The following is a 15211-nucleotide window of genomic DNA, read 5'->3' as shown; positions in this document are numbered from 1 at the left end:
TGAGGTGAAAAAGAGTAAGTGGAGCAAAACGCAACTGCCATCACGTTGCCTGGAATTAGGGGAGAAAAAAAAAAGTCTTATGCCAAGAGCACGAGCGTGATTGAGTGAAGAACCCCTGCATTACAGCTAGACGTGGCATCCCCAAAAATATAATCTAAAATAAGCAAAATTAGAAGTGCCTCAAATTCATCCTTTACCTTGTTGTAAAGCTCAGAAAGGATGTAGCCTTTAGAATCTCACACAGCTCCCCTACGCCACCTACATGTTGCTGAAGATGCAAGAAAAAAATCCCCAGCTTCACTGGCAGCAGCTGATACTGTCACAAAAGTCCTGAACTTTTAGCTTGCTCTTTTCTACTACAGTATTTCTCCACCTGCTAAAGAGGCGACATCAATATGCCATCTCCCAGGGTGACTGCCACAGAACACTTCAATGAGAGCAAAGATAACTTTTCCAGATCGAGTAAAGGTGTTTGCCATGCTGAACATGCCTCAGTCCACTCATCCGAGAGAGAAATATACCACAAACAAGGGTGACATGGAAACCAGGAGCATTTATTACAAAGAGCCCATGGGACCTAGAGTCAGTTGCCAGGAGGGGAAGGCATCTCAGAATTGTGGTTCTAAAGGAGTGAGACCTTCCTTCCACAAGTTTGACAGCTACTCAATACAGATTGCCCTTAAGTGCTCTGAAAAAAAAAGCACAAACAGAACCCCTACTATCAAAAAAGTTTATAAATCTCAGTGCTCTTTAGCTGAGTTAATTACTAATATGAAGCAAACAAAACTTTGGAGGGAAAGAACCAGAGAAATGCAGACTTGTAACATCATCATCACCATTGTTGCCATCATCTTTTTTTGGTCCTTCTTGGCAGGGATATTATTTTTCATGAAGAATACAGCTTCCGTTATTATTTTCTGTGAATACAGCTTCCAGATAGCCCATGATACACTTCTGGTAAATCTGTTAAAATCCCCCCCACACTCCCTGGGAAGGGATCCTTGCACTTTGCATCTAATGGCTATTTTCTTCAGATTTCAAGGATGCATTCTCTTAACACAGACAGAAATAGTATTTCCACTGGCACTTTCAACAATGCTTAAGAATCATACTGCTTTGAAATGTTTCCTCACTTGAAATGAGGACTGAATGGACTCCACTGCTTCTGCAAGACAGGAAGGCAGGTCTGTACTTCTCCCTTGCCCTATCAGACTGCTACAGATCCAGGTGCCAGGAGACTGAATAAGCATGGGAATCAGAAAATTGAGGCCACATGGCCCCTTGCAGGACTGTGAACTAACTACATGGATTCAGACAATTTCTCTTGCAAATTCTTTTGAATTCCACGTGGAGGCCCATTCCAAGAGTGATTCCTAATTGACTGTGTCCTTATTTTTTGTAATTTTCAGTTGACTGGGATTGTGGAATTTGGAAGATCAATTGCTTCCTTAGGGTTGATGATATTTTTGGCATCTGCTTCCATCCATTTAGTACTCTTCTTCCCACTTCCTTGTTCACTTCTGTCAGGATGGTTATGAGATCCTTGCGGCTTGAACAAAAACAAAAAAAAGGTATACTGAAATACAGGGTACTTTCAACTAGGCCAAGACATTGACCTATGTTTGCTCCAATAATGTGAGATCTCAGCGAAGGCTGGTATCTTCCTGTCACCCTGCCTGTCACTGAAATTGCACACCCATTGTGTAACCACAACATTCAGTATGTATCAGGGAATAAAAGCAACCTGTGTAGAATCACTTTACAAACAAACATAGTCCTCTACCTTGGCTATGGTCAGAAGACAGCAATAAGATGACACAGAATCTAATTTATGCATTTTCCAAGCCCTCCTCTGGACTTAATGAGAAAGCGGTGTCTGGAGAGAAATCTTATCTGAATCAAGTTTAGGATGGGGGTGCGGACACGGATGAGGCAACAGGGAAATGTACAAATAAAGAATATTAATTTTTTGCCTGTGTACTCAACCAACAATTTGGCCCGTCATCAGGTGTCACTGGAAGAAAGATCCTTTGTAATTAAAAAAAAAAGTTAAAAAACATGTACGCACTTGTTTTTATGTATTACACACTTGTTTTACATGCTTTTTGTGTTTTACACACTTGTTCATATGTATTTATATATATAAAAACACACTTGCTTATGTGTAATGTTCCAACATTACAACCCTGGCTCTGTAAGAGACAAACTAGGGTAAGTCACTCGAACTCAGAAAAATAACAGTGCCCACTTCTGGAATAATTACTGATCAGACACTGTCATGCAGATGAAAAGCATCATACATAGCAAAGGCAAAAGAGCCATGTTTCAGCACAGCATGCTCAAGTATGTATGTCAACAATATCCCAGTTACATCTGGGTTAAAAATAGTACTTACAGTGGGCAAAGCAACTCCATCTTGTCACAGAGGCACTGAATGTAAACACTGCCAGTCTTTATGCAGCGGTAGCACTCAAAGTCTTCCACGGTAGCCATGCCAACCAGAATATCAGCCTGGTCAGGTATGGAAGTCAGAGGGATAGCATCTGTCTCTAGACAGCCAGAAAAGTCTTCTTTTACTGTGACAGCTGGATGACCTACAGATCCTTGGCAAGCCTGGATGAAAAACAGCTTGGGTTTTCCAGCGAGAGAAGGACAGTTAGATCCACTAAAGCAAGAGAGCAAATCTTTGATATTCACAAACTCCTGATCAATGCCTTTTATTTTGTCTTTTTCACCATGTGAAAGGATGAAGCAAACAAAACAGTCCATATTGCTATGATCTTTTTTGCTGTATTCTTTAACTTTTGCATACATTTGGTTTGCTTCTAGATCCATGTACTCAACTGTCTCAAACTGAAGCCACTTAAAGACCCTCCTCAGCGCCTCTGGAAGAAGGAAGTTGGAAGACACTTGTTAAACATAAACAGTGATAAGGAAGACAAGGAAACTCCAGGCTCTGTATGGTACAACAGGCATTGGCAGAAGCATTCAGATCCTACCAATAAACTCATCTGACTCTCAGCCTGCCAAGTCTTAAGAAAAATCACAGATGCCTAATTATTTTTTTTTTTTTACGCAACAGTGTTAAACATCACACTGTCTAAAACAAAAGAGGATTTCAGATTATCTGATTAATCAGCACAATTTAGTGAAGCTTAGTGTGTTATGCAATGTGTTTAACCGTACACTGCATAGCAATCTCAGATGCTTAAGAACAGCTTTTAGATAGATAAAGAAGAGAGATTCCTTTAGCATGACAAATTCTGCTGCTCTTAAATGATACAGGTTCCTCATTCTGTGAGAATGATCAGTGCAGAGAAAAGAAAAGGCCACTAATGAATGCAAGGTGCCATGCAGACTTCTCAGGAACCATTGACTTGGTTTTGCATTGGCAGAGAGAAAACAGCTGGGAAACAAGAAGCCTGTAGACAGGTTAAGGTTAAAATGTTACTGATGTGTTGATTAGATTTCAGTTTATCCAGATAAACAAATGACTCTTGCAGGAAGAAAGACTTTAAGGAAAATGATAAAGCAGTAAAATAATTGCATTTATTTGAACATTGTTGCAAACAGATGTACATACTGACTAGATCAGAATGCTTTCTCAGCCAACAGCATGGCAAAGCTATACCTTTCACTCAGTAAATTAAGCAAAGAAATCATTGAAGAGAATCTAAGGACCTAAAAATTGTTACTTAACGTAGTTAAAACGTAAAAAAAAAAATAATCAAAAACTGAAAAAATGGAATAGTAATCCCTCCTTCACTATTTGGTATATACACAAACAGTTAAGACGATGCTTTTTCTTTCAACCTCCCTTATCACTGAAATTGCTGGAAGTGGCATATTTCCAATTTTTGCAGTGACTGTCATTCCAGTTACTTATTCTGGAGACAAAGGAGCTTAGTCAAAGTGGTCATTCTTCACAGGAAAGATCAGTACCAATAGCTGGATTAAAAAAGTACTTACCTCCATCTTTCACTGTTCCTTCCCTGGTTTCATCAGGATTTTTAAAAATGTAGTTGTTGAGAATCACACAGTAACCATGGGGGTTATTTTCCATCTTATATGATTCCCCAAACTGTAGTAACACAGAAAGCAGGTAAGAAAGCAGTACCAAACATCCAAGAGATGTATGCTATGCAGAGATCTTTGCTTCTCCATGCCCAAACATGAAAAAGTCATGAGAGCCAACATACAAGAAAGGAAAAGCCCAGAAATACAAAACAGCCCTGGGTACAAGGGAAAGAATGCTGCTTCCTCTCCCTGAAATACCTTTTCCTCTCTCTCTGTGGCTGGGATATGATTTTGGAATGGAAAGTGAATATCCTGAAACATGTGCAGAGGAAAGCTTCCTGCACCATATCATTCCCTCTGAGAGTCTCGCTGGGTTTCTTGTGAGGCGGCAGATGCTGCTGGTCCCTCCCCATCTGTTCACCTTGAGTTGGAAGAGGATGAGTTACTCTTACCTTTGCCAGTCCCAGTCTCTGTCATCTTTAAGACTGGTTTTCTTCCCATGACAGCTACTCCTGCATTTCTTGCCTACAAGGTTGCAACAGCCAGGTCCTCACCAAGGGACAAGGCTTGGTCATCTTTTGAAAATGAGAATTCTTCCAAAGCCTACATATAAAGCCAGGTCCCCTCTCTTTTACCCCTTTCCCCCTCAGTTTTAGGTATCTGTGCTCCCAGGAGCTGGATGAACCCTTTAAAGGCAATCTTGAGGTGTTTCTCACCAGGCATGCCCGTGTTCCCCCCTCTGCTCCTTGTCCTGCTGGATTCACAGACATGCATGTTGGATAGCCGAGTTTTTCCTCAGAAACATTCTCTAAGAGGAGGATAAACAGAACACCTTAGGAATAAAAGAATAAATCTTCCACTTAGCATATTTCAGCAGCAAAAGAACAATGTAAGGAGTGAAATAGGGGGTGGTTTCCATACTGTCAAGACACCACCATTTTGGAGAGGTTGTATCAAGCAGGGTTCCAGTTTTGCAAACTACTAGAGAGTGAAACTGTGCAGTGTTCCTTGCAACAAAAGATACATTTGTGCTATACTGCTACATCCCTAGGCAAATACTGCCAAAATTACAGTCATTAGGTAGACATAAACTTCTGGCCCTCAGGCACAGCCAGAAACTTGAAACTGGAAGACAGCATGCGCTGCATTCCCACAATAATCATACCTCACTCTGGTTCTTCCCTGCCTTTTGGCTGGCAGCAAAATGCAGGTAATCTAAGTCTGGATATGAGCACCCACGCCAGGCAGACTATTCACTAGCATCTTTGCTATGGGATACAACAGTGAAAGAGAAGACCCATTTTTGCACAGTGATACACTACACTCAGCTCATTCACTTCTGAGGCCATCACCTTGTTTCCAAAGGATTTTAACTGTTTGGGTGGACAAACCAATGATGCAGGACACCACCATAACAGAAGACTTCCTCAAAGCAACAAAATACAGCCTTGACTACAACTGCCTGAAATAAGTGAATAAACCCTCAAGCCCAAGACTCTACCCAAGCAGAAAAGTCACAATAACCCTTTTTACAAATTATTCAGACATGTTTAAATGAAATTTAGTTGTGAAGGCAGTAAGATCTATAAAATGCTCTTCTCGTACTTATCAAGGGGGACAAAATACTAACAATACTACTAATAAAATACTCTCCTGAGAGGGGTTGCCTATGCTGGACACCCTTAGCAATTCTTCCACTCTTGCAGAGAGTCAAGCACACCTCAGCAGCACAAGGATATGCCCTGGGGCAACTAGTTCATGTCTCCACAGGGAACTGCACCGGTATGTCTAAGGAAACACACAAAACCCAGTCCACTGAAAGGAGGCTCTGGGGAAAAATTTGACAGGTCTCAGTTGTTGGTGGTTGACACTCCCTGTTTCCCAAAGACTAAGTCACAAGTCACCACCTCAGCTGCAGATATACCAAAGTTCTTGAAATTTCATATTTGGTACAGAAAGCTAATAGTTACATTTTAGCCAAGTACCTAGTCTCCAGTAACTTTTCCCTCTGCTAAGAGCAAGCAGTCTGGCTAAGAGAAAATAAGGCTGACAACCTCCCAACGTAAGAGTAGCTTTCCCCAAGGCAATTGTCTGTCACTTCTGTTCTCTTTTAGTGACTGAAAAGCTAGACGGTCCAAAAATAGCACTGCACTATCTCTTGAGGAGGAAGACTGCTTTAAAGGCAAAGAGGAGGGAGATCCAGATCATTTACACGACACAATATAATTCAGGGAGAGGTACAAGAAGATACGATGGGATAGTGAAGTAGCAGAAAACGTGGGAAATCACAGGTACCAAGAGCCACTATGCCTATCCCAGGATACTGTAAAGTGTCTCTCTTAACTCTGAGCTCCTCAGCTCCCAAAAACTGAGCTGAGAAATGACAAAACCCAGCTCTATGCAAAATTAGCTGATTATATAATTTACCTTTAGTTTTTTCTTCATAGATATCAATTTTTTTCTTTAGGTCAGCTCTAAATCCCCTTAATATATCCTTCAGCACTGTCACATCACCTTCTTTAATTACTCCGTTTCTTTCCATTTCCAGTAACACCGTCAACACTGACTGGTTAAAAAAAAACAAACAAAAACATACAACCCAAACTCATACATGACTTTCAATGATTGCATCAAGTAACACTCAAAATATCTGGCACTTCCGGACAGAGCAGAACACAACATCCTCATTCCCAGAGACTGGTCATCTAAAGACCAGTTTCTTTTTCCTCCAAACCTCAATAAAAAATGGATCAGGATGCAATGTGACTGAAGAAACACATCAGTAAGGCAAGACAGGATCTTTAGAAATTGCCTTTACCTGAGTTATCTTGCTTTGTTTCGACAGTGCAAACCAGTTATGTGGATACTAATGTGGCAATCCTGTTAAGTATCACTGCATTCAGACAAATTACTATAAGCCATTTAGCTGAAATGTTATACATTTTCTAATACAGAAGAGGTCTTCAGGAAAAATTTTCATTTTTAAAGCTGATTAGCCCATCAAATTGGAAGTAAATCTGCCAATTTTCCTACAGGTACCACAGCACAAATAGGATTTCTTAACAAATAGGAAGCTTCTTAATAATATCAAGCATTTTTATAACACTGTTCATTATTTACAATACAGGTACTCAACTAGCTTACCAAACCTCTTAATACTTTTGAGGGGAAGTTAACAAAAGTGCTGCTATCTCAAATTACAATAAAGAAAGAAACGTACCCATGAACATTGGAAAAATCTGTGGTGGAGTTCAGGTTAGAACTCAGTTTCCTGACTCCAAAACACCCTGTTTTTTCCTCCAGCATCCACCATTCCTCCTGGATATAGCATATGCACAAATTTTTTTAAAAATGCCAAGCAAAGACAAAGAAAGAAAAGATGGGGAGACAGGAGGTGCAGAGAAAATCAGAACAGGAGAGCAAAAAAAGGGCAGAGAGAAGACAAGACAGAGAAAAAGAGGTCCACTCTGTCACAGAGCAGTTGTCAACTAACATTATTCTTCGAACAATAGAATTTTAGCAAAAGCAAATTACTCTGTTTCCTCCTTCCTTACAAGAGGCAGACTCTGAACTAGCCTTGCATGAAACATATCAAGATCACTATGCCTACAGCATTATCCTGGAGCTTGCTCTTTGGTATTTGTTTTTGCAGCAGGAATTTCACACTCTTGACATCTTCTGGAGTTAAGTCTTCTGCAATTCCATATAGCAGTTGTCTGCCAAAAAAGGATAGATAAAGACTGTTTAAGAAAGTTATGACAATAAACTAAAGGGTATGAGACAAGCCCTTCTCACCTTCCCCTCCCAAATACCAACAAGTATCTGAAATAGGTCTGATAACAGCTCCAATCATTTGTATGTACAGTGCCCATTAATGCATTAAGGTTATCCAAGAGGAGCATCATACAGTAAGTGTAGTTAATAGCAGCAATGGAGACACTACATTTGGGAGTATTCTTTCCAAAATATGATTTAGTCTGGCTCACATTGTCAGTTAATTTATGGAAACACTGAACTTCTCTTTGTGGTTCCAGTTGTGATGCAGGCCCAACACAGTCAACCTTTCTAATACTAAGTAACTCTGGGGAAAAAAAACTTTCCCCCCAAAATCAGGAAAACAGAGAAGCTCTATCTGTCTCAGAAACACCACTGCTACACACTTGAACTAAAACATGTAAAACCTCGTCTTAAAACTCACAAGGATAGTCATGCCGTAATAAATAGAGTTATAGTGGGATATGCATAAGATGACAGCGGAGACAGAAAGCAAGAAAGATGGCCCACAGCAGGACCGTTCTGCTTGAACGTCTTCCATGCAAAGGTTTACTACTGCTGTGCTTACCTGTAGGTTGACACCTTTGCCCTGCCTGGGATCTGAAGCTCCTTCTCCATCTCCTCTCGGCTGCAGCCCAGCTGGTAAGCCAGGATGTCCATGCGATTGATCCGGTAGAGCAGCTCCTTCAGGAAGGCCAGATTCCCCACCTCGATCAGGCCTTTCTCCTGCAGTGCTTGGAAGAAGGCCTTGGGCTCCTGGATGCCCTCCTGCTTCCTCAAAGGGATGTGCTCCAGGCTGAGGAACTTGAGAGCTGCCAGGTCATCCTTGGTAAGTGCCTCAGAAATGCCAAAAAGGAGTTTGTGGATATTTGTACTCATTTTACATCAGGACTTGGATCTAAAAAGACAGAAGTAGACCGGATTTGTCAGTAACAAGTGCAAAAGCATGATTATAAAAGGTATCATATTATGCAGAATAGCCCAAAATAAATATATGAAGTCAAAAATACTTCAATAAAAAGAGGATATCCTGCTATTATAGTTTTGATGCTTAGCTCTTTCAGGTCATCAGACTCATGAGGAGCACAAGAAACTCTTTACATAAGTGTAAAGAAAGTACCTAAGTGACATAAGTTTACACAAGTGACAGAGAAAGTCACAGATCCTTCTTGCTTTCTATGGTGTGTGTGGATGGGAGGGTGACAGACGCACGGGGTGTGCAGTCCTGGCAGGTTGCAGATGGCTCCACCTGCCTGGCCTCTCTTCCCTAGCACTTTTTTTTTTTTTTTTTTTTTTTGAGGTTTGATCCAATTTGGGAACAAGAGACACCTACAGTCTCCAAAGTTTTATACTGGCTGTATAGTAAACAAGACCCCCAGGTTTTGCATCATACCAAAGATAAGGGCCTACATTAGAAAACCTTTTCTAAACTATTTGGCATCTGCTTTCCTTCGGCATTGCTTCTGATCCAGGTCAATGTAACCAATACACCTCTGTTTTGGTTTGTCTGCATCAAGCAGAACCCAGTTGCCAGCTCTCAATGGATTAATTCCTTGCTTGTAATATTCAAATCAAACACAGACTGTGTCAACGCTTTTAAAAATGCCAGGATTCTTGTCATACCACTTCCTTTTCACTGAGCATTGAACACACCCCTCTTCACCACACCCTTCATTAACATTTTAAATCTTAACATTGGCTTATGGATCTACCCCTCGAGCATAAGAGAAAGTCTGAAAATGTGAAGTGCAAGCCTCCCATGCTATCTCACCCGGATACTTAGCCTGCCCCCACTGTAAGAGACCCAGCTGGTGTTTTGTTCTCTCTGCCTCAGAGCAAAGATGCCTAGGAATCTCTGAAATGAAACTGCACAGGGATGCACTTGGTGGAGGCCTCCTGTCTCACTGAATTCACTAGGAGACTGAAAAGTTAACAACGAATCAAGTCATGAAAGCAAAACTTCCTAATCCTACATTAGCAGAATTTTAGCAGTTTTATTGTTACTGATGTTGCAAGTATATTAATACTACGGCTAACAACCCCAAAGCAGCCCTGCTGACTGCTAACTAAATTAGTATTACTGTAAACGCTCCAGATAGTTAGCAGGCACTTGCATTCTCCCTCGTCCAAAAGCCACGCTGTAGCAGAGCACCCCTTGAAGGACACACTTCTGGTCAGCATTCTTAGTGAGCAGGAGTGAACAGACAACAGAAACCTAAACCTTGGTCTAGCCAGAAACAAATCAAAACAGCAAAACAGTCTTTGTGATGCAGCATGTATGATTCAAGCTCTGCCCCCAAATACCGCTTCCTGTAAATCCATTCAAAATGAACTTAGGACAGACATGAATCTGTATCATTCAGCCGAGACCAACACAAAACCACCGATATCTGAATGAATCATATGCGCTTAACCTCATGATTCAATGATCTCAGGTATCTGAATGTATATTTTTATATCCACACAGGATATAAAGAATATACTTTCTTTGTAGCTAATTATGAAGTTATCTCCTTTCTCACATACACCATGCCTTTAGCTGAAGATACAAGGCATGTGCTCATGATAGTAAATCTTCGTGGTGTGAGAAATCTTCTTTTTCACTTTTGAAAAGCTATAAATTTCAAAACCACAAAATTATTGCAATTAAAACAGATGTGCCACCTACACACTGTATTTAAGCCTCTCTGTAAATACAGGCAGCACATTAAAACAAAATTTAACTACTGCTATCTTTTTCTACCACTTCATTAAAACAAAGATGCAACTGATGCAAATATAACAAATAAACTCTTTTACCACAATAAAAATAATTCATTTTACTTCACTTACATGGAAAGACAAGCTGAAGGACTGCTGAAATGGCTCTGAAAAAAGTGAAAGAACGGACGGACATGAGCTCTAAAGCTCCAGGAAAAGTACTGGCTTTTCCTGACTTGCCTATATTGTCACATGACTTAAAAAAGTAACCTATGCCAGAACAATAAGCTGAGATCATAAGGCCAGAGTTCCCTACTTGTCGCTGTTCCAGTTTCAGCAAATGAATTATTACAGCACTTGTGATAAAAATGGCTAAACAACCCACTGTCCTGTGGCATCACTAGATCCTCCATGTCGTACCCTCCTTTCTCTGAAGTCCCTCTCCAACTCACCTAGCCCATTTCTAACACGCATTTTAATGGAAGACTATTTCCTAAATGGAAAAAAAAGTGAACTATCAGCGCCAACTTAAGTAGCAGTAGTCAGTACATACAAGGAACTGAAAGTCTAAACATTATGTTGTAATTATTTACTTAATATACTTCCCTTTTTACAAAAGAATTTAAGCAATATTTAACTTTCAACATTTTTACCCACTTTGAAGCACAGAACTCTGCCTTCAGTGGCAAGATACCCAGTATGCTCTACTGGTCACTGATACTCTTCTTGCAGCAGGAAATATATAAATGGTTATCAGTACACCTACAAGACCTCTCCATCCATGTCCAAAGCTCATGAAGTCAGTATTATGAAGAGACACAGCCGGGAGAGCTGAAATCTATCGAAAATTTGCAATGAAAACAGTCTTTCACTGATTTCAACCTGTCTACCTTTATAAACTCAAAATTATAACACACCCTCTGATACGAGGCATATACAAAAAGGCCTACAAATTCCTCCCAAAAAGCACAGACTCCCTCTCCAAAACAGTTCAGAAAAGGCATTTGACTCAATTTCACTGATATGAGTCCTTTTATCCTAAGGCAACAAACAGCACAGAGAGACACCGCAAGCACTCCTATCTAATCTTCAGGAACAGAACAGTTCTGTCTTCATGTCAGCCCATGCCTCAGCATCTCTCTCCCTGTACCAGTTCCTCTGTGTCTCAATCAAAATCAAGACTCCAGTTGCAAGCTGGAAGAGGAAACACACAGGTGTTTCAGTACCGCGCGAAAACTACTTACAGACAGGGCCAACCCTAGACTGGCTCTTTACGGATACAGGCTTCTCCCAACACGCAGCAGCTCCAAAGACCAGCCCTCCCAGCACTGTTCTTCCTCTTTTGTCTTTGTTTCACTTCTCATTTCTTCCTTTCTTGTCCTTTTCTGAAATGTTTCAGAACATTTGGAGTATCTCCAGTTCCCACATTCTCCTTCACCCGGTTTTGTCCCTCTGGATTCCCCTACAGCCTTCTCAGTGGCCCAACCAATTCCTTGCAAGCAGCCTGCCAAAAATTCTCTCCCAGAAACGGTGTGCTTGGGAGAGGGAAAATGCTGAGGCTAGTGACTACTCAGCAAGTGGAGTGACTGAGGCCTCTACTGGTTCAGCCAGGATAAACAGCTCCTGCACAAAAACTGGCAGGCGGTAGGGACAGCATACCAGAGACTTGGTGAACAATACAAATCCTGCTTTAAGATCACGCTCTGCCCAAGATAAAAATTCCACAACAGGAAGACACTTTTTACACTGGTTCCACTTCAATTTGTCTAAACAAGAGTAGCACAAGTGGCAATCATTTTTTAGTTCTGTAGGTAGAGTGCGTGCATCTGCACATATGCCTCTGTATGCCACCAGTAAACCTTGACAGAAACCAACCATCATTTTTTGGTTTTTAGCTGATTTCTTTCTGGCACAGCTCTGTATTACTAGAGTTACACTGAAGGAGTGCAGCAAGCACTGATGAATCCCCCAAGCTGGGTAAAACCCACGCACTTTCCCTCAAGGCTGCTATCCTACGACACACCACAGGAGGTCACAGGGACACTTCCAGCAGCCTTGTTGAACAGCAACCACAGTTACAGCGACAAGCCTACCCTGCCTGTGGGCTTGCACCAACACAGTACTACTGTGTGCACTCAAGTGTTACAGTGCACAGCCACGTAAACAAAGCTCTCCATGCACACAAGCAAAATATTCACACCGAATAGTATGAACCACAGCAGTGCAACCTTTGTTTGAACAGGCCATATTAGGGATAAGGGAGACTTCACTATTCCAAGGCATAGCCCCTCTCCCAGGGGAACTCAAGGCAGAAGATAGTCCAGACTCTTCTGACTGCTATTACCTACCTTTTATCATCTAATTGGAGACTACCCAGGCAGAGGTCTCTCCACAGAGAGCAAGAGAACATGATGACTTTGTCTACTACACTTAGAAATTAAACTAGGATCCCGTGAAACAATGCCAAAATTTTTGCCCATGTTTACACCGTACTGATAAACTTCAATTGTTATCTAAATGTACAAACAAAAGTGCACCATGTCCCAGTAGTAACTGCAAGCCAGATGTTTGATACTTCTAACATGTGACATATTCTACTAACAGATAAAATGGATTTTCTACCTGTGGCACAAATGTGATTTCGAGTATGGTGGCCATACTAATTCAGAAGATTCAAAAGGGTCACTTAACTGTCATGGTAAAAAGTGACTGCTACTGTTTTGGCAGATTGGTTGTAATTTAATGCTTTGGATGATGCAAAACCCTCTTCCTAAAAATCCTGGATAGTGCAAACTAAAAATTGCTTTCATCAACACTAGACAGTACTCTCTTTCAAATCCTAATCCTAAATCTGGAGCTGTTTTATGACTAGCAAGCACAGGTAACAGTAAGTGTTTCATTGAAATAAAGTAAGCTTCACTTTCCTTTAAACTCTTAGGCAGTTAAAACCCCAGTGACTCATGTAGCCCAACACTGTGCCAGGGGACAGTTATAAACAAGGATAAACCTTAGCCCAGTATATTATTTTCATCTCCCCAGATTCTTAAAAAGAAGTATAAATTTAATGCAGTAACAAACATGAAGGACACGGACACACACAGTATATGCAAATGTTCATAACAAAACCACATGACATTATCTCAGTTAAACTCAAACACACTCTAGCAGAAGCTTGATCAACAAGGACCCTTTTCTCCCATATGGCTGCATTTTAGGTCTTAAAACAAGAATTGACTTATCAGAACATTTAATGCTTACAAAGGTAATCGATCTGATAAACCTATGCAGATACACTACTGAGTGCTCTGTTTCACAGTGAACAACCCTTCTACCTTAACTTTTCTTCCCAAAAGTGCTGAGGAAATGATAGTTAGCAAGGTGGTTTCACAAAAGGAATACTACACTGCATTCTTGCAGTGCAGTTTTTTCCAATTTTGGAAAGAATCTCATTGCACATCAGGTTCGTGATAGATGTCAGAAGACATCAGTGTGCATTGTGAAAAAAATTACTAATTTCAATAGTTAACTGACTCCCCATACAATTAAAAATAATTTAAACTAGAGATGGAAGATATCCTTCTCCACCTACTATTTAAGCTTTCTCTCCTACATTCCCACCTTTGTCTTTTCTCTCTATAAGACTCTTCCACAGAGTTAGTGGTTTTAGAGGCAGGATTTAGAATTCTTAGCATGCAAAATAAAACACTGATGAGCCTAAACCAGACTCATAACATTTTGGTTTAGATACAGAAAGGTACATGCAACCCTTATGCTGACACAAAAATACTTACATGCCTATAGTCTGCACAAGTACAAAAAATGTTTAACATGAAAAAAGCCTACTTCTGCAAGTAGCCATCCCAATCCTAATTACTCGGAAAATACAGACAATTTGAATAGCTGGCACATGGATTGTGTTGACTACATCTCCTTAGGTTTCACATTTTCTTTGGCAAAAATTTGTGAGGCCTTGCCTTGAAGCTAAATGTCCTCAGGAGTCTGGGTAATTGACTTAACCAGGTAGTGTGGTGAACTGCATTTAAATGAGATGTGCCCATGAAAGGATGTATTCAGAAAGCCTCAGTGTTGCTGTGAGGGAGGAGGGTCTCTAGGCACTGGGAATATACATTTTCTTCTTAAAGTATAAGCTGGTTGGGGCATCTGCTTCTTCGTCCCCAAGCTGTCAGCACGCCTGCTCACATCTTCATTAACTTCTGTAAGAATGGACAAAATATCTTCACCCCTGCAGACAGAAAGGGAGCAAACAGAAAAACTGATTTATTAATGAGCAGGTAGCACCGTTTCTCCATGTAACACCTCCTAGAGCATCTAGGAGATACAGTCTAAACATTTAAAACACAGAAAGAAGAAAACAGGCACTTTTCTCCAAAATTCACTTCTTGTCATATTAAAAACAAGAGACCTTTTCTTACTTTGGACTGCTTGATTCAATCGGTATGAAAAAATGAAAGAAAGAAAGAATTTTTTACCTAAACCCACTCAAGAAACAAATGGTTCTGTCTAATGGGCAGAGGGGAGGTTTTGAGATTTTGAGTTTTTAAATTAAATTTCACATTCTCCAGACTATCTCTACAGTACTAGCAATGCTAACATAATTTATCAGAGCCAGGCAAACAAACCATCAGTTTAACTAAGTTTGTCCAACTCAGCATGCATTAGCTTTCCTATTTTAATTTGCCTTTGAGGAAAAAAAAAGGGG

General features: G+C 40.6%; 2 protein-coding genes across 10 annotated transcripts in view; both read right to left on the bottom strand.

Annotated features, from left to right (window-relative positions):
• Nucleotides 1-533: 533 nt before the first annotated feature.
• LOC112988375 (caspase-8-like) lies at nucleotides 534-14602 on the bottom strand. 5 transcript variants are annotated; one of them, XM_064515198.1, is made up of 8 exons: nucleotides 14466-14602; nucleotides 8360-8689; nucleotides 7628-7733; nucleotides 6445-6583; nucleotides 4734-4849; nucleotides 3970-4081; nucleotides 2396-2885; nucleotides 534-1549 (listed from the first exon to the last, which is right to left on the bottom strand). In XM_064515198.1, the coding sequence occupies exons 2-8, from the start codon at nucleotides 8668-8670 to the stop codon at nucleotides 1390-1392; spliced, it is 1434 nt and encodes a 477-aa protein (XP_064371268.1). In that variant the 5' UTR covers nucleotides 8671-8689; nucleotides 14466-14602; the 3' UTR covers nucleotides 534-1389. The 5 variants fall into 5 exon arrangements, with proteins under 5 accessions (XP_064371268.1, XP_064371267.1, XP_025964686.1 ...); XM_064515197.1 differs by lacking the exon at nucleotides 14466-14602 and adding an exon at nucleotides 14283-14418; XM_026108901.2 differs by lacking the exon at nucleotides 14466-14602 and adding an exon at nucleotides 11736-12492.
• CASP10 (caspase 10) overlaps nucleotides 13532-15211 on the bottom strand; it is an 18160-nt gene continuing 16480 nt past the window's right edge. For all 5 annotated transcript variants that reach the window (XM_026107971.2, XM_026107747.2, XM_026107820.2 and 2 more), the window contains one exon: nucleotides 13532-14734. In XM_026107971.2, the coding sequence (XP_025963756.1) occupies nucleotides 14572-14734 (163 nt within the window). In that variant the 3' untranslated portion in view covers nucleotides 13532-14571. The remainder of the gene's footprint in view (nucleotides 14735-15211) is intronic.

Source organism: Dromaius novaehollandiae, chromosome 7, assembly GCF_036370855.1.
Source record: "Dromaius novaehollandiae isolate bDroNov1 chromosome 7, bDroNov1.hap1, whole genome shotgun sequence".
In the NCBI taxonomy this organism is placed as follows: domain Eukaryota; kingdom Metazoa; phylum Chordata; class Aves; order Casuariiformes; family Dromaiidae; genus Dromaius; species Dromaius novaehollandiae.
This window is presented reverse-complemented; position numbering and strand designations above follow the sequence as displayed.

What these genes read in the sequence shown, in the direction of transcription:
- LOC112988375 (XM_064515198.1), bottom strand. Translation starts at nt 8,670, where the DNA reads ATGAGTACAAATATCCACAAACTCCTTTTTGGCATTTCTGAGGCACTT. An exon ending in GGGGAACACGGGCATGCCTG is followed by an intron (nt 4,082 to 4,733) that starts GTGAGAAACACC and finishes GTGTTACTACAG; the next exon opens with TTTGGGGAATCATATAAGAT. An exon ending in AGGAACAGTGAAAGATGGAG is followed by an intron (nt 2,886 to 3,969) that starts GTAAGTACTTTT and finishes TCCTTCTTCCAG; the next exon opens with AGGCGCTGAGGAGGGTCTTT.